Raw genomic sequence first — 15213 nt, 5'->3', positions numbered from 1 at the left:
CCTTATCTGTCTGAAAACATAAAACATAAATCTGCATTTCTTCCTGAAACAAAGGCACTGGATCCAGCTTTTAGTCTGCCATTCAGTTTTCAGTAGTTTATTCAGTTTTGACATAGTAGATTTAAGGAAAAGCCAAACACAGACAAAAGAAAAATAGATGACATTTGAATTCTTTTATTTAGAGCTTGATTTTATCTTTCACTGTGGGGATGGACCTTTGTTGGACCTAATGCACCTTCAGTGAAGCTGTAGCCACTTATACTGGCAGTACATCTCCACATTATACAGAAAGGCAGGAAAGCCTAACCCTTAAACTGCACTCTCGCCAGCTTCCAAAGTTATCTATGGGTGGTCAAAGACTCCCAGACCACCCGGGGGGGGTGGGGAGGGGGGGCGGCGGAATCAAAAAAGAAGTTTAGAGTCACCGATCAGTATTTCACATGCAAAGGATATTTACTTTTTCTCAGTAAGGGCTGTGATCACAGTGTTCTGCCAGCAAACAAGAGCAAGTTCTGCCCAGGATCTGCATCAGGCAAATACCAGCTGGAAATAAACACCAAGCTATACTACTTCCTATCAGCATGGGGTAAAGCCAGCCCAACCATCTCTGACATGGGCGAGGTGGAGGGTGGGATTAGGAAAACGTAACTGTTTGGGCTCACTGCCCCAGTAACAGAGCTTCCAGATGGCCCAGACCTGACCACTTAGTTGCCAGACCACAGCCAACTACTAAATATCTAATCTGACGCACTGGGTGTTGTAAAACACTGAGCAGAGACAAGGAATTGGCACACTTCCACAGCATTACAGTTCTCACTGATTTTCTTAGTTGCTGCTAGTAAATTGCTTTCCCAGTGACTGCTCTCTGTTGTACTAGGTTCTTCCAAAGTCAGTAATCTTACTCAGCACCTTTCAGGGAAGCCTATTCCTATGACATCTGTGGACAAGCAACACTCAGGTGTGCTCCTGAATCCAGATAATTTCCTCTGCAAAAATCCAAGATCATCCAAAACAATGCAAAGGACACTGACATAACAACCCCAGTGCTTGCCTTCTGCTGTACATACTCTTTAGTCTCATGAGGGCTGGGATTCGGCACAGCATCAGTCAGACGCAGCTCAAATTCAGCACATCGCAAGTGGGCCTCCTTGTAGTGTTGAATGAGATCATAGATACTATCAAAAGTGAGGTTGTCTGTCAGGTAGTATTTCACACTGTCCCCATCACTTGAAGAACGGATCCGGCAGTGCTGGACTCTACCTGACCTCCTGAAGAAAATAAGAGCAGCATAAGGAAAAGGAAGGTTTCATAACATGTTTTCTTCTTTTGAAGGGTTTCCTCACCGGTTCCTGGTCAACTACTTGGTGAGCTTGTGAACAGGCAAGAAATCTGTATCATCTTGTAAAGCAATCACAGTAAGAACAGCAACAAAAATTCTGACAAGTAAGATTGCAGGACTGAAAATAATAACTTTTAACCCACGGTGATTTAGAATCTGGTATACACTTGCTCCCTGCAAAATTTGCTCTGACAGTTCTCTGGGTCAGAAATCCATTTGATACACTATTCTTCAGAATGTCCCAACCAGAAATAAAAAGAACCTAGACTACCTAAAAACCAACCAAACAAAAAAAAAACACCCTGAAAATTCTTTTATTATTTTCCCTCTAGAGGATCCTTACACTGAAAAGATCAATCTCTGCTAATAAAGATACACGCATGAGACCACCTTTCCAGTGTAGAAACCAGTAACTTATCCATAAATTAAAAGATCAAATTTTAGCCCACTCATCAAGGAAATAAATCCTATACCCTGTTACAGCACTAGTAAAACTGGGGGGGGGGAGAAAGGGGGAAATCAAACCAGTCGGTCCTCTCTTTACAACTGTAACACTTCAAATAAAGCCTACTCTGCCAAAATTGCACTATGCTACCCTGAAGTTCAATTTCAAAAGTGGTCTCTCACAATCCCATCAATAGTATTTTAGAAGTTATAGCTACTCCTTATTCCTATTTCCTCTAAGCTATAAATGCATATTTGAAAAATACACACATTTTTGTGCAATGCCATAAAACAAACAAAACCCACATAAAACATTTATGACAATCACCATACCAGAATGACAAGGTGCAATCATTAGGGAAAGCCTCACTTTCCCTAACTAGGAATGTCCCATCTTTGCCTCCCATTTCAGCACAATATTCCTGGAGCAGTTTCTCAGCAGTTGTTCTCCCCTCTTTCATTTTCCCATGGAACCACTTCTCTCTTAAGTGTAGCTCAGTACGTTTCACCTCCTACATCAGAAAATGAGAATTTTTATAGTGCATTTCTAATTTTCTGATTCTGAAACAAAGTACTTGTTATTGATATAACAATCTACTGTTTCAGGATTTCAGCTCTTCCTCGCTCTGAACTCTCCTTCCACAAACAAGCCAATCACTTTTGTAGTCACCCTTGACTCTTCTCTCCTGTCAAGCCATTTCTTTGGAGCAGCAATCAACTTCAGTCTTATTCAAATATATAATCAACAGTAGGTGAAATAATGCAGCAACGCAAACACCGATTTATATTTTCAAGGGTAAAACATCATACTGCTAATTCAGAGAGTTTCTAATCAGCTTTTTCCAGGATTCATCTGTGTTCTTCCTTACACATTAATTATTTTACCAACATTAACATCTAGGTGAATGGGTAAAATGTTCTGCATGTGCAGAGACATCTCTGAACCACGCACATACATGTTAGCAACAAAAGGGCACACAAAGAAAACCAAAAGGTCAGAACAAGAAACCATGCTGAACATCACTGCTACTGCAACCCTTAGTGAGCCTCATGTTTTCTGCTTTACCATGCATAGTAGTCAATACATGCTCACCTGTGACACTGCAAATGTGAAATGAACAACATGGATCGTGTAAGAGGTGTAGTGTATTACTAACACGAACTTAGTTCCTCATACTGTCTAGTTTGAGAATAGCAATAACACTTAGCCAAAGGCATATAAAAGCTTCAATTGTCAGTGTACACATCAGCATTAGCATTTAAGTACCAAAATTATATTTCATTGTTTTTGTACTCCTCTTTGTAAGTCGTCAACTAGCCAAGAGAAAAAGTTATTTTATTAAAAATAGGGTTAACTGGAGTATCCTGGCAAATTTTAAAAATATTTTTACACTTGTTATCGGACATGGATTCTCTATAATTTCAACATCGACATAAAAAATACGCACCGGTAGGTACTGAAATAATCTAAGAGAATAAAAAAAACATGCTTAAACAACAAAACATAGCTATCACCTTTGATGAATCTTCATCAGCATTCTGTTCTATATCATCACTGAATGAAAGCTTTTCGTCAGCAATAGCACAGTAGTGCCGAGTCCATTTCTAAAAGTTAAGAGATATTAAAACCATTAACAAAACAGAGGGAAACTCACTAACCACAATTTCAACAAGGTGTAAAAATAAACAATACCTTCTTCTCCTCATTCACATCTGTTCAACTGACAGTATTACACAAATATTGAGAAAATTTATGTAAATTTTCAGTATTACACACCCTAGTAACAAATTGTAGCTAATGTCACATAAATGATACCTGTTCTATTGTGTCCCACATGTAAAGTTCTCCTTGTTGTTGTTTTTCTTCTTTCTTGTCTTCCAAGTTCACATCAATGTCTCCCTTTGGCCCCAGTTTTTTGTGCTTAAAAACAAAATAAAAAAAAACCACCTCATTCATACACTCCCATGGAATCATATATAAAATTGGTCATCATATTTCAGCATGTTCAGTATTACTGGTAGCGTTTCCCTCCATTGCACAGCCTTCTTCTGTCATTACCATAACAACAGCTGTTCCACAAGTCTTTACGCAACAGGGCTGGAATTTCTCTCTTTAAAATTTAAATCTCATAATAAAGGTTAAAAATTTAGTAGAAGCAATGAAGAAACAAATAGTTTAAGAGCTCACCATTCTTTAGAGGACAGAAAACATGAAGTGACACATACTAACAGATAATGATAAAACAAGAATCCCTCTGCAGTGAGCTGGACATAAGGAACAAAAAGCAAAACAAAACAATATGGAATTAAAATGCATGGGGAATTCACTCTACAAGAAAAATGAGCAGAAGAGAAATCCTTTATGACAAGAGGGGATAAATTCTACTTTCTTAAGAATCCTCACAAAAAACAATGGCTCGAGGGGCTAAGGGTAACATCAAATACTTAACTGCAGTTAATGATGGGATTGTCTCATATCTAATAGTTCTCAACTACATTCAGTTCTGCATAGCCTACTGTAGATAGATTTCAATTTGACCGGCTTATCTGAAAAATTCCACAGGTCCCTGAAGTAGGAGCTGCCTCTGACTATTTACTGACATTTTCCAAACAAAAGCCAAGTAACAACTAGCTCACTAGCAGGTGCTGATCTAGCTGAAGACTCTCATGCTCTTTTAGACAGGACAGAGTGATGGAAGTTCTCTTGTGCAGACTCATAGTAGTCTGTAATTCCCTTTAAATCAGGTATGTCATGTTATTCTTGTGCCTATGCAACTCCCCTCTATGCTCTGCAAGGTAACAGCAGACAGTTTGGAGGGGAAAAAAGAAAAAAAAATAACAAAACAACACTTAAACACAGAAGTTTTACATCTTATAGTGGAGTGTATTATTTCCGGTCTTAATTCAAGAGCCATATGCTTATACCTATCTACCCTTATTTCTGGTGTTTACATGTTTAATACATAGGATGGAATACTTTTACAAGAGCTGGAAAACTGAAGAATGGACAAAAGTAATTATTTTACTAAAAAGATGATGAGCAGCCCTCAGATTCTCCACCTAATTTGAAAAGTCCTACTGCAGCTTCAGTCTGAGAGGTCTTCTTTTGGTTTTGTCTCTCATTGTTGCACAACAGTACTGAGCAAAGCATCTGTATTGCCCAGAAGGTAAGACACTCTAACAGTGACTGCCTTCTAATAGGAGCATCTCTGTGTTTCACAAGTGGCTCACTAAATTGCTTATTCAAATCACACTGATTCAGTAAAAACCCATCAATTTTTGAAGTTTGCAAGCAATCCTGACAACTTAAGTATGCAGTCTGCAAGTACTTTGGGTTTCAGCTGAATGAGAAGCATTCTTTGGAAAAAAAGTTAAGAACACTAATCTAACTTTCTATTAAAGAACATACTTTTATTATTTTTAAGCAGGCCACATTGTATAAGAAGTCTATGACAAGCATCTGCAGCAGTGAACCCTTGCTGAAATTTAGCAGTGACATTTCAGGAGCTGAAAGACCTTTAGAAAAGAGCTGACATTCTATCTGGCACTTGAACTAGCAATACTTATTGCAAAGAAAACCAATACTGAGTGCTTTAATATGTTGTATTACAGAACTCCGTACAATATTGCAAAATGTTACTAGTACACACTTCAGGCACGAGGTTTCTTGTGTCTCAACAGAAACTAACGGCTAAGCTGTGAAACCAGAAGTAGTGTTTCTGATTCCTGCTCCTGTTTTCCTATTTTATCTACCAGCACACAAAGCAAGCCTACCTTGATGATGATTTTTTCTTTCAGCTGTGTTGGTGATGGTAGCTGATCGGCACTGGCTTCAATAGGCTTCATTAAAAGCTGATCCCCAAATACCTCCTTGAACACTTTGGCCATGTGTCGCTGTTGCTCTACACTACAGTGCTCTTCAATTGACAGAATCACAGGGTATCTTTGATGGAGAAAACAAAGGTGAATGAAGACAATTTATTTTTGCTGCAACTGGCAAGGCAAGGAAAACAGCACACTCACTCAGCCCCCAAGATCAAAGGAAATATTTAAAGCAAACATGAACAAAGGGAATAGACACAACAGATAATAACAGATGTGCAATCATAGAATTGTTATGGTCAGAAGGGACCTCAGGAGGCCATCTAGTTCAAACCCCTTCTTTGTCAAGGCCCAATTCCTAGGTTAGCTCAGGTTGCTCAGAGCTTTGTCCTGCCAAGATTTGAGTATCTGCAAGGACAAAGATTCTTTCCAACCTCTTTGGGCACAGTTTCAGTGTTAAAGAACTGTTACGTGAAAAATTGTTTCTCCTCTCCTCAAAATTGTGTCTGTTTTCCTTCACATGCAGTCTGAGAAGAGTCTGGCCCCATCTTCTCTATAATTGTCTACTAGGTAGTAGGAGACAGCAACCAGACTCCATCATTAACCTCTTCTTGAAACTAAACAAACTTGGTTCTGCAAGCTCCCCCCTGGAAATCATGTGCTCTAGCCCCAATATAGAAAACTGAACCAGAGAAAGTATTGAGTACTTCAGCTTTCTCCAGTTACTAAGTCTCTTGTCCAATTTAGCAGCAGGCTCATATTTTTATTAATCTTTCTTTTGTTGCAACTGTACCTGTATCAGTCTTTCCTGTTGTCCTTCCCATCCCTCAGCAATTTCATCTCCAGATGAGCTTTGGCTTTTCTCATTTTGTCCCTGCATATCCAGCAAATACTTTGATATTCCTTCTGGGTAGTCTATCCCTTAATGCAAGTAGGGGAAGCATCAGACTGCATTTACAGTACTGACAGTCTGAAACCATGATGCATCATGTATTATGGTTGTCATTAACACAATATGCCTGTGCAGACACTGTCCTACATGTGAAAATAACACTTCTCTATGTCCAGCTGGTAAAATAGAAAAACAGGACACTGACAGCCCAATCTCTTTCCCAATTTTGGGGCAATATTTTTCATGTTAAGGATATCTCAGAACAAGTTATAGAAGGGCAGAGCAGAGATGCAGATTTAAACCCATGTTAGCAGTTCAGGAGGCATGCTATGAATTCTAAGTCTTCTCAGCTAAGACCTCCCCTACAACATGAATATCACCTGATAGACATATTGTTTGTCACTTGTAGTATTTTATTATTAAAAAAAAAAAAAAAAGAGACATACTATTCAACATTGGAAGTTTCACACTTCAATTTAGTAAAAGAAGACCCAAGCAAGGATATGGGAACTTTAAGGTACACACTGTCTTCCTTAGCAGCAAACTGTTATGCAATTGGACTTTTCCTCAAAACTGAATCTATTAAAGACCCACATTTGGCAATAATGAAGACTACTGGAATGTCATTATTCTCCTACTACTTTGTGCTCTAGAGTACAGAGAAAATAAGTTCAAGAAGGTCTAAGCATATGAAAATAGACTTAAAAAAAAAAAAAAAAAAAAAAAAAATCGAAGCTTACTCAGATGTAACAAAGGCATGATCTTTGATTGCCTGTACTACGTCATCAAATTTGATCTTTGTTGTCCGTGTCCATCCATGGTAAATTATGGGTTTCCCATCAGGACCATCCCAGCAATCCACTAGGAAAGGCAAGCAGTGAAAAAGGAAAAGATCAAGCAGTTATTTAAGTAACTCTAGTAGAAAGAATACATCCAGATTTTCAGTGTTCCACATACCGAGTCATAGACTTTAATGTTCTAATAAAATATTCTATTAGATGAATTTATATCTCTCACAGAGGAAAATAAGTTCACTTAAGAGCAATACAAATTAAATACAAAATTTTCCCAAAGCATTATCATGCGAGAACCTGGAAATAAGGGAGCTATACTGTCAGTCTACTAGTTTACAATAATTTTCCAGGGATAAATACACTCCAGTAAGTGGCAAGTTGACAGCTTATCTCTTTTGTTGATTTTAACCCTGAAACTCTCAATTTGAGATACATTTTGCATTAGCCAAATTGAACAGGCAGTATCAACACGTTTTATGAAATAACCGGTGAAATAACGTAAAATTCAAGACAAACTTTTCAGTAAGGTAAACAAGCACAGGGATGAAGACACATACACAGTTAGTGGAAAATAAATGCAAAAAGACACCAACTGATTTACAAGCAAGTTAAACAAGATGACAAATGACACCACATTACAAAAATCTCTATGCCTTGGCCTTGTCTGTATTACAATGAAGGCAAATAAACTATCTAACTGTTACACTACACAAGTAATTCCATATTAAATCCTACGCTTTCACATAGCAGATCCAAGATTTAATTTTTGGTATACAGTGAGATGAGATTTAGAAAGACCTTAAAATTCCACGGGAACAAGCATCAAAGCAAGCAAACAGGGCAATAATGAGGCATAAGAAAAAAAAATTTAGGGAATCAGTGTTTTTTATATGACTAACTTCAACTTCAGAAAACAAACTAGTTCTTGATTTCAGTTCTTTTTTCTTTCTTGGTAAACAAGGGAACCTCTACCTATATTTACAGCATGTTACAAACCACTCCAAAAACTCTTTACTCACACTCAATACATCGACATCCCATTCTAAGGCACCTGATGTAAGCTTCTGTGGAAGATTCACTTCGAAGCTGGTCTCCTGTCAGATATCTAAGGAGTAAAAGGAAAATGTAAGAGACAGCCAATCAGTTTCAACCATTTCCCACTCACTCACTGGATGACTTTTTTTCTCCTGCCCTGGAGAATGTATGGGGTTTTTTTAAAAATTTTTTTCTTTTTACTTCCAATGGAACAACTGGATTCTGTTGAACCTGATGCTATCAGAGGCTCAATATAAACATCAACGAACTCTAACTGAAACGTTTATGGGGAGAAAATCATGAGCTTTGAAAAATATCTAAACCTCATCATGATGAGGCATAATCATGTTGGACAGATGTAGAGAGTATTTAGAGTGGTACCACACCCTATACTTCAAAATACACCTATGAGCTATATCCATATCCACATTCTTTCATTCCCTGCAATATTTAACTTCATCTCTTCTCCCTGTTTTTACACCTTTTTTTTCATTATAATGCTAAATGAGTAAATCCCCTTCATTTGAAGACAGCTCAAACTCATCATCACGTAGGTTTGTATTTGGGCTAAAGAGTTTGCATACCACAAACTGTCAAGGAAAAGGGCTGGACATCTTAGACACAAGCTACAGAAATCTGCAGCTACATTACTAAGCATAAAATTATAAAGAGTAACAACAAAACTACAGTTCCCAGGCCTTCAAAGTTCTGGTTGTAAAATAAACTCAAAATAACAAAGAAAATGGAGAGCAAATAGCACTTTTCCTCTGCCTCAGGCACCTCTGTCTGCTCTAATCTTTATCATTCAGGCAAAACCATGAATAGCCAAGTAAGTCCAGACCAGGAGATGTGCTAATTTAAGGTCTCCATATTCCTTTCCTGCTCAGGACCAAATCCTTTCCACTTTGTGACACTGTAAACTGTCATCGTGTCTATCAATAGTGCACATCACTGCCTCCCTTCCCAAGGCAACAAAGCCACTGCCCTTCAGATCACACTAAGAGTATGGGATTTTCCCACAGGATAAGTGAGGTCCTTATGGCATTCCTATATTCAGGTATAATTAATGCTGACATTAGCTCAACAAGGCTGTTGGTGCTTGGGAAAAATGGAAAATCCTTCAATAACTTTAATTTCTGAAAGCAGAGAGGCTGGAACAGTTTCAACTCAAGACTTGTTTTTATTTTTGTAACAGGATTGAGGGTTTGGGTTTTCTGACAGCTGAGGTTGGTTATACCTCAAGACCTCTATGATATTAACAGAAGAGGAAGAAGGACTCCCACAAACTGTATTTGCTACACTTACATCATGCTTTAGGAAGGTTTCCCATATCCATGAAGTATATTTCTGGCATAATTTAGAAGTATTACTTTCTCCTAACATGTGCTAGATCTGTTTGAACAGAGACAGATGATGGGACTTCAGTAACTTACGTGTTATGAGAGGAAGAAATCCAGTAGTGGGACAAAGGATTATTCATGTCCTGTGCATCTATTGAATCATATTTCTCATCCCAAATACTGTTTTCTTTTGAAAAAAGGTAAGTAAGGAACTACAATACAAAGAGAGAGACTGAATTTAAATGTTTTTATCATACAAGACTAAAAAACCCAGCAATGTAGCAAGAGAAGCCTAGGTGATCTGCCATCCAATTAACAAACTAAGAAATAGCAGTGAAAGAAAAAACAGTCCATGAGTAACTGCTAGAAAGTACCATTATCTTACCTCATCAACAAAGAGGAAGGGTTCAGCAGTTTCTCTCATAGTGTCATCAATAAACTTTGTCATTCGTTCTCGGACTTTACTGAGATCTTGTGCCCAAGATTCCTTCAGATAATAATAATACAAAAAAAAACACCAAACTTTAGTAGTGCTGTTATTCTACATAAAATAAAATAAGGAACAGAGACACCTACAGATGTGATTTACTTCTCTCTCATCTGGCTAGTTTACTGCCAATATATTTATTGTACTCACATATCTTAAGAGTTGATTTCTAAGGGCAAAAAAGAAGATCTCCATCTAAGTACCTTGATATAGACTGGAGGCCCACAAGATATATACTACATATGTACACATATGCATGCACAACCACATAAAAAATCTGAAGGACATGCCTGAACTACAATCTCTCTCAAGTCTGAGTGCAATCTGAACGTCCTTTTAACACAGTGAAATAGGGAGAAAAAGAAAGTAACAAGCTTATACAGGAAGTGTAAGTCTCACTTTTCAATCATATTTGCAAACCTGAAGCTTAGCAGCACCTAGTAAATATCACACAATTTTGTCCCATGGTGTCTGTGCTAAATAACATTATAGAAGATCACGAAGACACTGGTCCAATCCCTGCCTCCATCCTTATCTGTTTGCTGTTATGGGACATCAACCCGGCTCCATTCAATAGAAAATTACCTTTGACTCAAACACAGGCAGTTAGCTCAGCTTTTTATGTAAGAGCTGCTAAAATGGGGCCATGGCCAAGGCATTTACCCCACATGTACTTAAGATGACAGCTGTAACTAGGCCAGGCTATCATCTTTGACATATATCCAGTGTTCATTTCTTTGTCTGTCTGTCTGTCTATCTACATGCCTAAACAGACACCTGTTAAAACCTTATTTACTTTGCCCTCTCTCTCACCTTCTGGTGCACCAACTCTTTATATAGATGAAAAATAATATTTCTTGTGAACCTCAGTGGGAACAAAGAAGAAGAAATCTTTCCAAGGCCTAGTATCACAGCTAACATAAATCATATTATGTGTCACATCACATTTCTTTTTAATGAGCATAGAATTCTGATACAGTCTCAAGAAGAAGAACTCAGAATTTCTGCAACTTTCCCACCTGCTGCTCATGTAGCAGGAATCTCTGAAAGTCATGGAGATGAACTGCTGAAGCATCTGGACGGTCAGTATTTCTTAAAGAAAAAAAAAGAAAGGGAAAGTGAAGCTAAAGAAATAAGAGAGCAAGTGTCATGTTATAGCAGAAAATGACATAGATTTGTATCTTGGATCCACAGTATAAATGCACTTCCACCATCAAGAAACTTTTTATAACTTCAATGGAATTTAGATTAGGCTTGTAATATTGTATTATCTAATTGCTGTACTTTGAGCCTTTAAGTAAAGCCTCCTGGATTCCTGATATACTTTTGATAGTGATTCACTGGGAAAAGTACCAAATCTGTGCTCATTGCTTTGTAGCAAATGAGCAGCATTCACTTGACAGGGCTGTTGTTAAGTTTAGTTGAAGCATATGGAGACACTGTTCTTTTAAATTATCATAGAGCCACACTTCCACAAATAACCGCTTCCATGTATTATTCAGATGATCTACTGTGATAGATCAAAACCTCCTGAAAAAGTAGGCAAGATGCATCTTCACCATTAAAAAGAAGCACAACTGCTTTCCCTTTTGCAGGACACAAGTGCCACATCATCTGGTATCAATAAGGTATTTATAACCTACCCATCTTTGACAAATCTGTGTTTTTGAGCAGTCTCACAAAGTTTAATTCATATGACATGACAAAGGGCTAAGAAAATAGTACATTCACAGCAAACTTTTTTAATAACTTCCTTAATCTGTCTGGAATATTCAAATCCAAGGTAAATTGGTGTAATTCTCAGTCAAAATGTTAGCAATGCCTGTGACCTCCTTTTTCATGCTGTACACATCTATCTTAAATTTTCAAGTCCACCAAGTGAAAGATGCAGAAACTGTTATTATCAGCATTCTGCTCAAGTCTAGGCAAAGCCTGTGCACCACACCACTCTCCAGACTGAAGTTAAAATTCCTCCATCAAATTGTCTTTCCATGATTTTGTTCAGCTCTTAGTAAAATCAGAGGATAGGCAAATTCATTTATTCAAGTCCATAACATTTTTGTAGTCAGAAAGTAAAAAATATTTATCAAATTATCTTCAGGACTTACTTCCATAAATTCACCTTTCTGAATGCAAAAAAGATGTATCATTTCTTTTGACTTACTAAAGCATCAGAACAAAAAACCAGTGATGTTATTAAAAAACAATCCTGCAGCACTACAACTATATGGAAATGTGGAAGAATAATACAAATGAAGAGTCTCACCCAAGAATGAACACAGAGGAATCCTTTTTGAATTCATCAAGAATCTTAAAACAAAAAAACAAAAGAAAAAACAAAAAAGGGGGAAAAGATAAATAATAAAAGAATATGCAATTTTCTATCTAATTCCATCTAATAATGTCCATTGGTTTGGGAAGGGGAAATATACACCTGTCTGCTCTAGAGAAACTGCATACATATTGGAAAGACACATTATTAATTAAACTCATAAGAAAAAACATACTGCTAAGGCTCACAACTGCACTTCAGGCCTTTCAGTGTGAACACACGCAATTCTGAGGCAAAAAACTTGCTATTGATAAAGCACCTTATACACACAATCAGTCGCTTCTGGGGAGCTTTTGTTGCTTGACATCCCAAAGAAACCAGACTTATGTATCATCCACCACATTTATTCATGTGAATATAAAACCTAAATTGCTTCCAGCTCGGCACAGCATAGTTACAGATCAGAGGAAACTTATCAACTGACCCAAAGCAGTTGTTGAACAAACTGAGGAGTTTCTTTGAAATGACTCACAAGGGACAATATCAAGAGTTTAAGGCAGTCAGATAGCCTCCTTACTTTGTGTTCTACTCTTCAACTTTCTGCTCAAGCTAATTAACTATACTTTCATGGCCAAAACTAAAATCCTGTCAAGTAACTGGAGCTTCCTGGTTACTTCACAATAATTTCAGCATTAAACAGCACAAGAAAGCTCTATTGCCAAAAGAAACAGCACTGACTTTGACTAACAAAGCTTCTATTTTAGCAACTGCAAGTTTAATCAACAATCAACACGTCGTCAACAAAGACATTTATGCAAGTAATTTCAAATTATGTGTTTTCACACAGTTTTAAAGGGTTCCTAACTTTCAGAATCACTAAATGTATGCAGTTTCCACCAGCTTCATGAATCTGTGCAATGAATGCATGGACACAGTAGTCAGGCAGTTGCCCATATAAATTAGCCAAAATGTAATTCCTCTGCATTCACGCCTCCCAAGAACTGTCTGATGCACATCATGTAACAAACTCACCACCAGTAATCTCCAAGCATGAAAGATGACGACAACAACAGATGTTATTTGATGCTCCGGACACATCCCCGTGATTTACAGAATGTTCTTAGTGATAACAGATTAATACAAGTATGGAAAAGCTTTGCTCTTATCGGTAAAGAGATCAGCCAAGCCTAATGAAAAGACATTCTACATCCTGAACAAACTCACAAGAAAAGTTCTTCCTAGGAACCCCATTATATCTGTGCATGTATCTACTACCAACACACAAGAAGCAACATGAATGACTAACTCATCTTCTTAAGCCAATTGCTGATGGTGACTGTTACTTACACATCAACTACAGTACTATACCCTTTTTCTGTTATAAGAATGGGGAAAAAAGAAAATTAGTGGCAAAGAGAAACAAAAAAGTAATCAGCATTCACTCTTTATTCTGATCAAGCTGTTTGACAGTATGAAGATCAGTTATGAAAAAGCTTACCGATTTCTGTTGTTCAAACATGATTTTCTTGTAGAACAAATGAAATTGTTCAAAACTAAGCTCTTCCTTGTGAGCGCCTATTTCCTACAATAGAAGGTAACACACAGTGAATTTAGAAGTCCCTGAACTGCATTTGCACAGCAAGCAAGTTGCTCTTACTCCAGCTGCCACTCTCTCACACTTTCTGTTCCAGTCCAACTTCGTTTTAACAACTATGCATTTATTTTTTTTTTTTTTTTTCTTCAGAATACAAACAAGGAAACAGATTCTTGGTTTGTGACACAGTGTTCCTAGCCCACATCTTTGGCCTTGCATTTGGTACCCTGATTCCACTTCCACTATGTTACTGAGAGTGAGGTAGTGCCTCATTTAGTCATTGCTAGCTGGAACAACAGAAGCAAGAGTGTATGCTTTATGGGTGGAGAGCTGGAAAGCAGGAAAAGGTGGGATATTTAAAATTCCTGCAGGAATGGAAACAACCTTCAGAAGTTATTAATATTAGCACAAGTTGGAGTGAAGATGGTATTCCTTGATCATATTGAAAAAAATTATTTTTCTTACATATGAATTTTATCTTAAACATAAAACAGTTTCCTATGCATTCGCACAGTATCACCACCAGAGCTCAAAAGGCAGTGTTGGCTTTGCTCAACTTTACAATGAAAAGAAGGAACTTTTATGTCTATACTTTCTTATAGCCTTAGATATAGGCAAAGCCAAGCTGAGAAATTAACTGATACTGTACATTGCAAAAAGCAAAAATACAGGCAGTATGCTGAAAAGAAGTAACACCACCTATCAGATAATACCAAACAGATGTAAGTTGTCAGGTAATTACCGCAAATTTATCCTTCAAGAACTTCATGCTGCTCACTTTGAAGTTTACTTGGGGAAGGACAGTTTTCAGCTCTCTAAGACTGATACTGGGAAAAAAAAAAAGAAAAAAAGATTGCAAGAACCCCACATTTCTGCTGTATCTAGTCAGCTACTAATATACTTTCTATCAACACAAAAATGGGATTATTGAAATATTTTGGGTAAGGCTCATCTCACATAACTGTGAGCTTCTATAAACATAACACCTACATGTGAGCAAGATGTACATGCTTTCTAGTTAGTGAGGAGAAAGAGGCATTTCACTTAATTAGAAATAGGCATTTCACTTCATCCATATTAGGATGAAAAGAACCATGCTGCAGAGACACCCATTTATCTCCATTAGCAATTAATCACATCTAGATGATCAGTGCAAATGTAGATGTTTACACATGGTCAGATGTACTGCAGCCT

General features: G+C 37.4%; 1 protein-coding gene across 5 annotated transcripts in view; it reads right to left on the bottom strand.

Moving 5' to 3' along the window:
- The window catches only part of PLCG2 (phospholipase C gamma 2), an 80708-nt gene that overhangs the window by 25297 nt on the left and 40198 nt on the right, over positions 1–15213 (bottom strand). For 4 of the 5 annotated variants that reach the window (XM_042797502.1, XM_042797501.1, XM_032990644.2 and 1 more), the window contains 13 exons: positions 14762–14846; positions 13924–14007; positions 12420–12463; positions 11173–11245; positions 10052–10153; positions 9760–9878; positions 8311–8396; positions 7238–7358; positions 5558–5726; positions 3600–3704; positions 3299–3388; positions 2117–2295; positions 1068–1268 (listed from right to left, as the gene is read on the bottom strand). In XM_042797502.1, the coding sequence (XP_042653436.1) occupies positions 1068–1268; positions 2117–2295; positions 3299–3388; positions 3600–3704; positions 5558–5726; positions 7238–7358; positions 8311–8396; positions 9760–9878; positions 10052–10153; positions 11173–11245; positions 12420–12463; positions 13924–14007; positions 14762–14846 (1458 nt within the window). The remainder of the gene's footprint in view (positions 1–1067; positions 1269–2116; positions 2296–3298; positions 3389–3599; positions 3705–5557; positions 5727–7237; positions 7359–8310; positions 8397–9759; positions 9879–10051; positions 10154–11172; positions 11246–12419; positions 12464–13923; positions 14008–14761; positions 14847–15213) is intronic. The other variant, XM_032990647.2, reaches the window with a different exon arrangement.

This window comes from Tyto alba, unplaced genomic scaffold (assembly GCF_018691265.1).
Source record: "Tyto alba isolate M040663 unplaced genomic scaffold, T.alba_DEE_v4.0 Super-Scaffold_26, whole genome shotgun sequence".
Taxonomy (NCBI): Eukaryota; Metazoa; Chordata; class Aves; order Strigiformes; family Tytonidae; genus Tyto; species Tyto alba.
The sequence above is the reverse complement of the archived record's forward strand: the minus strand, read 5'-3'. Positions and strand labels throughout refer to the sequence as shown.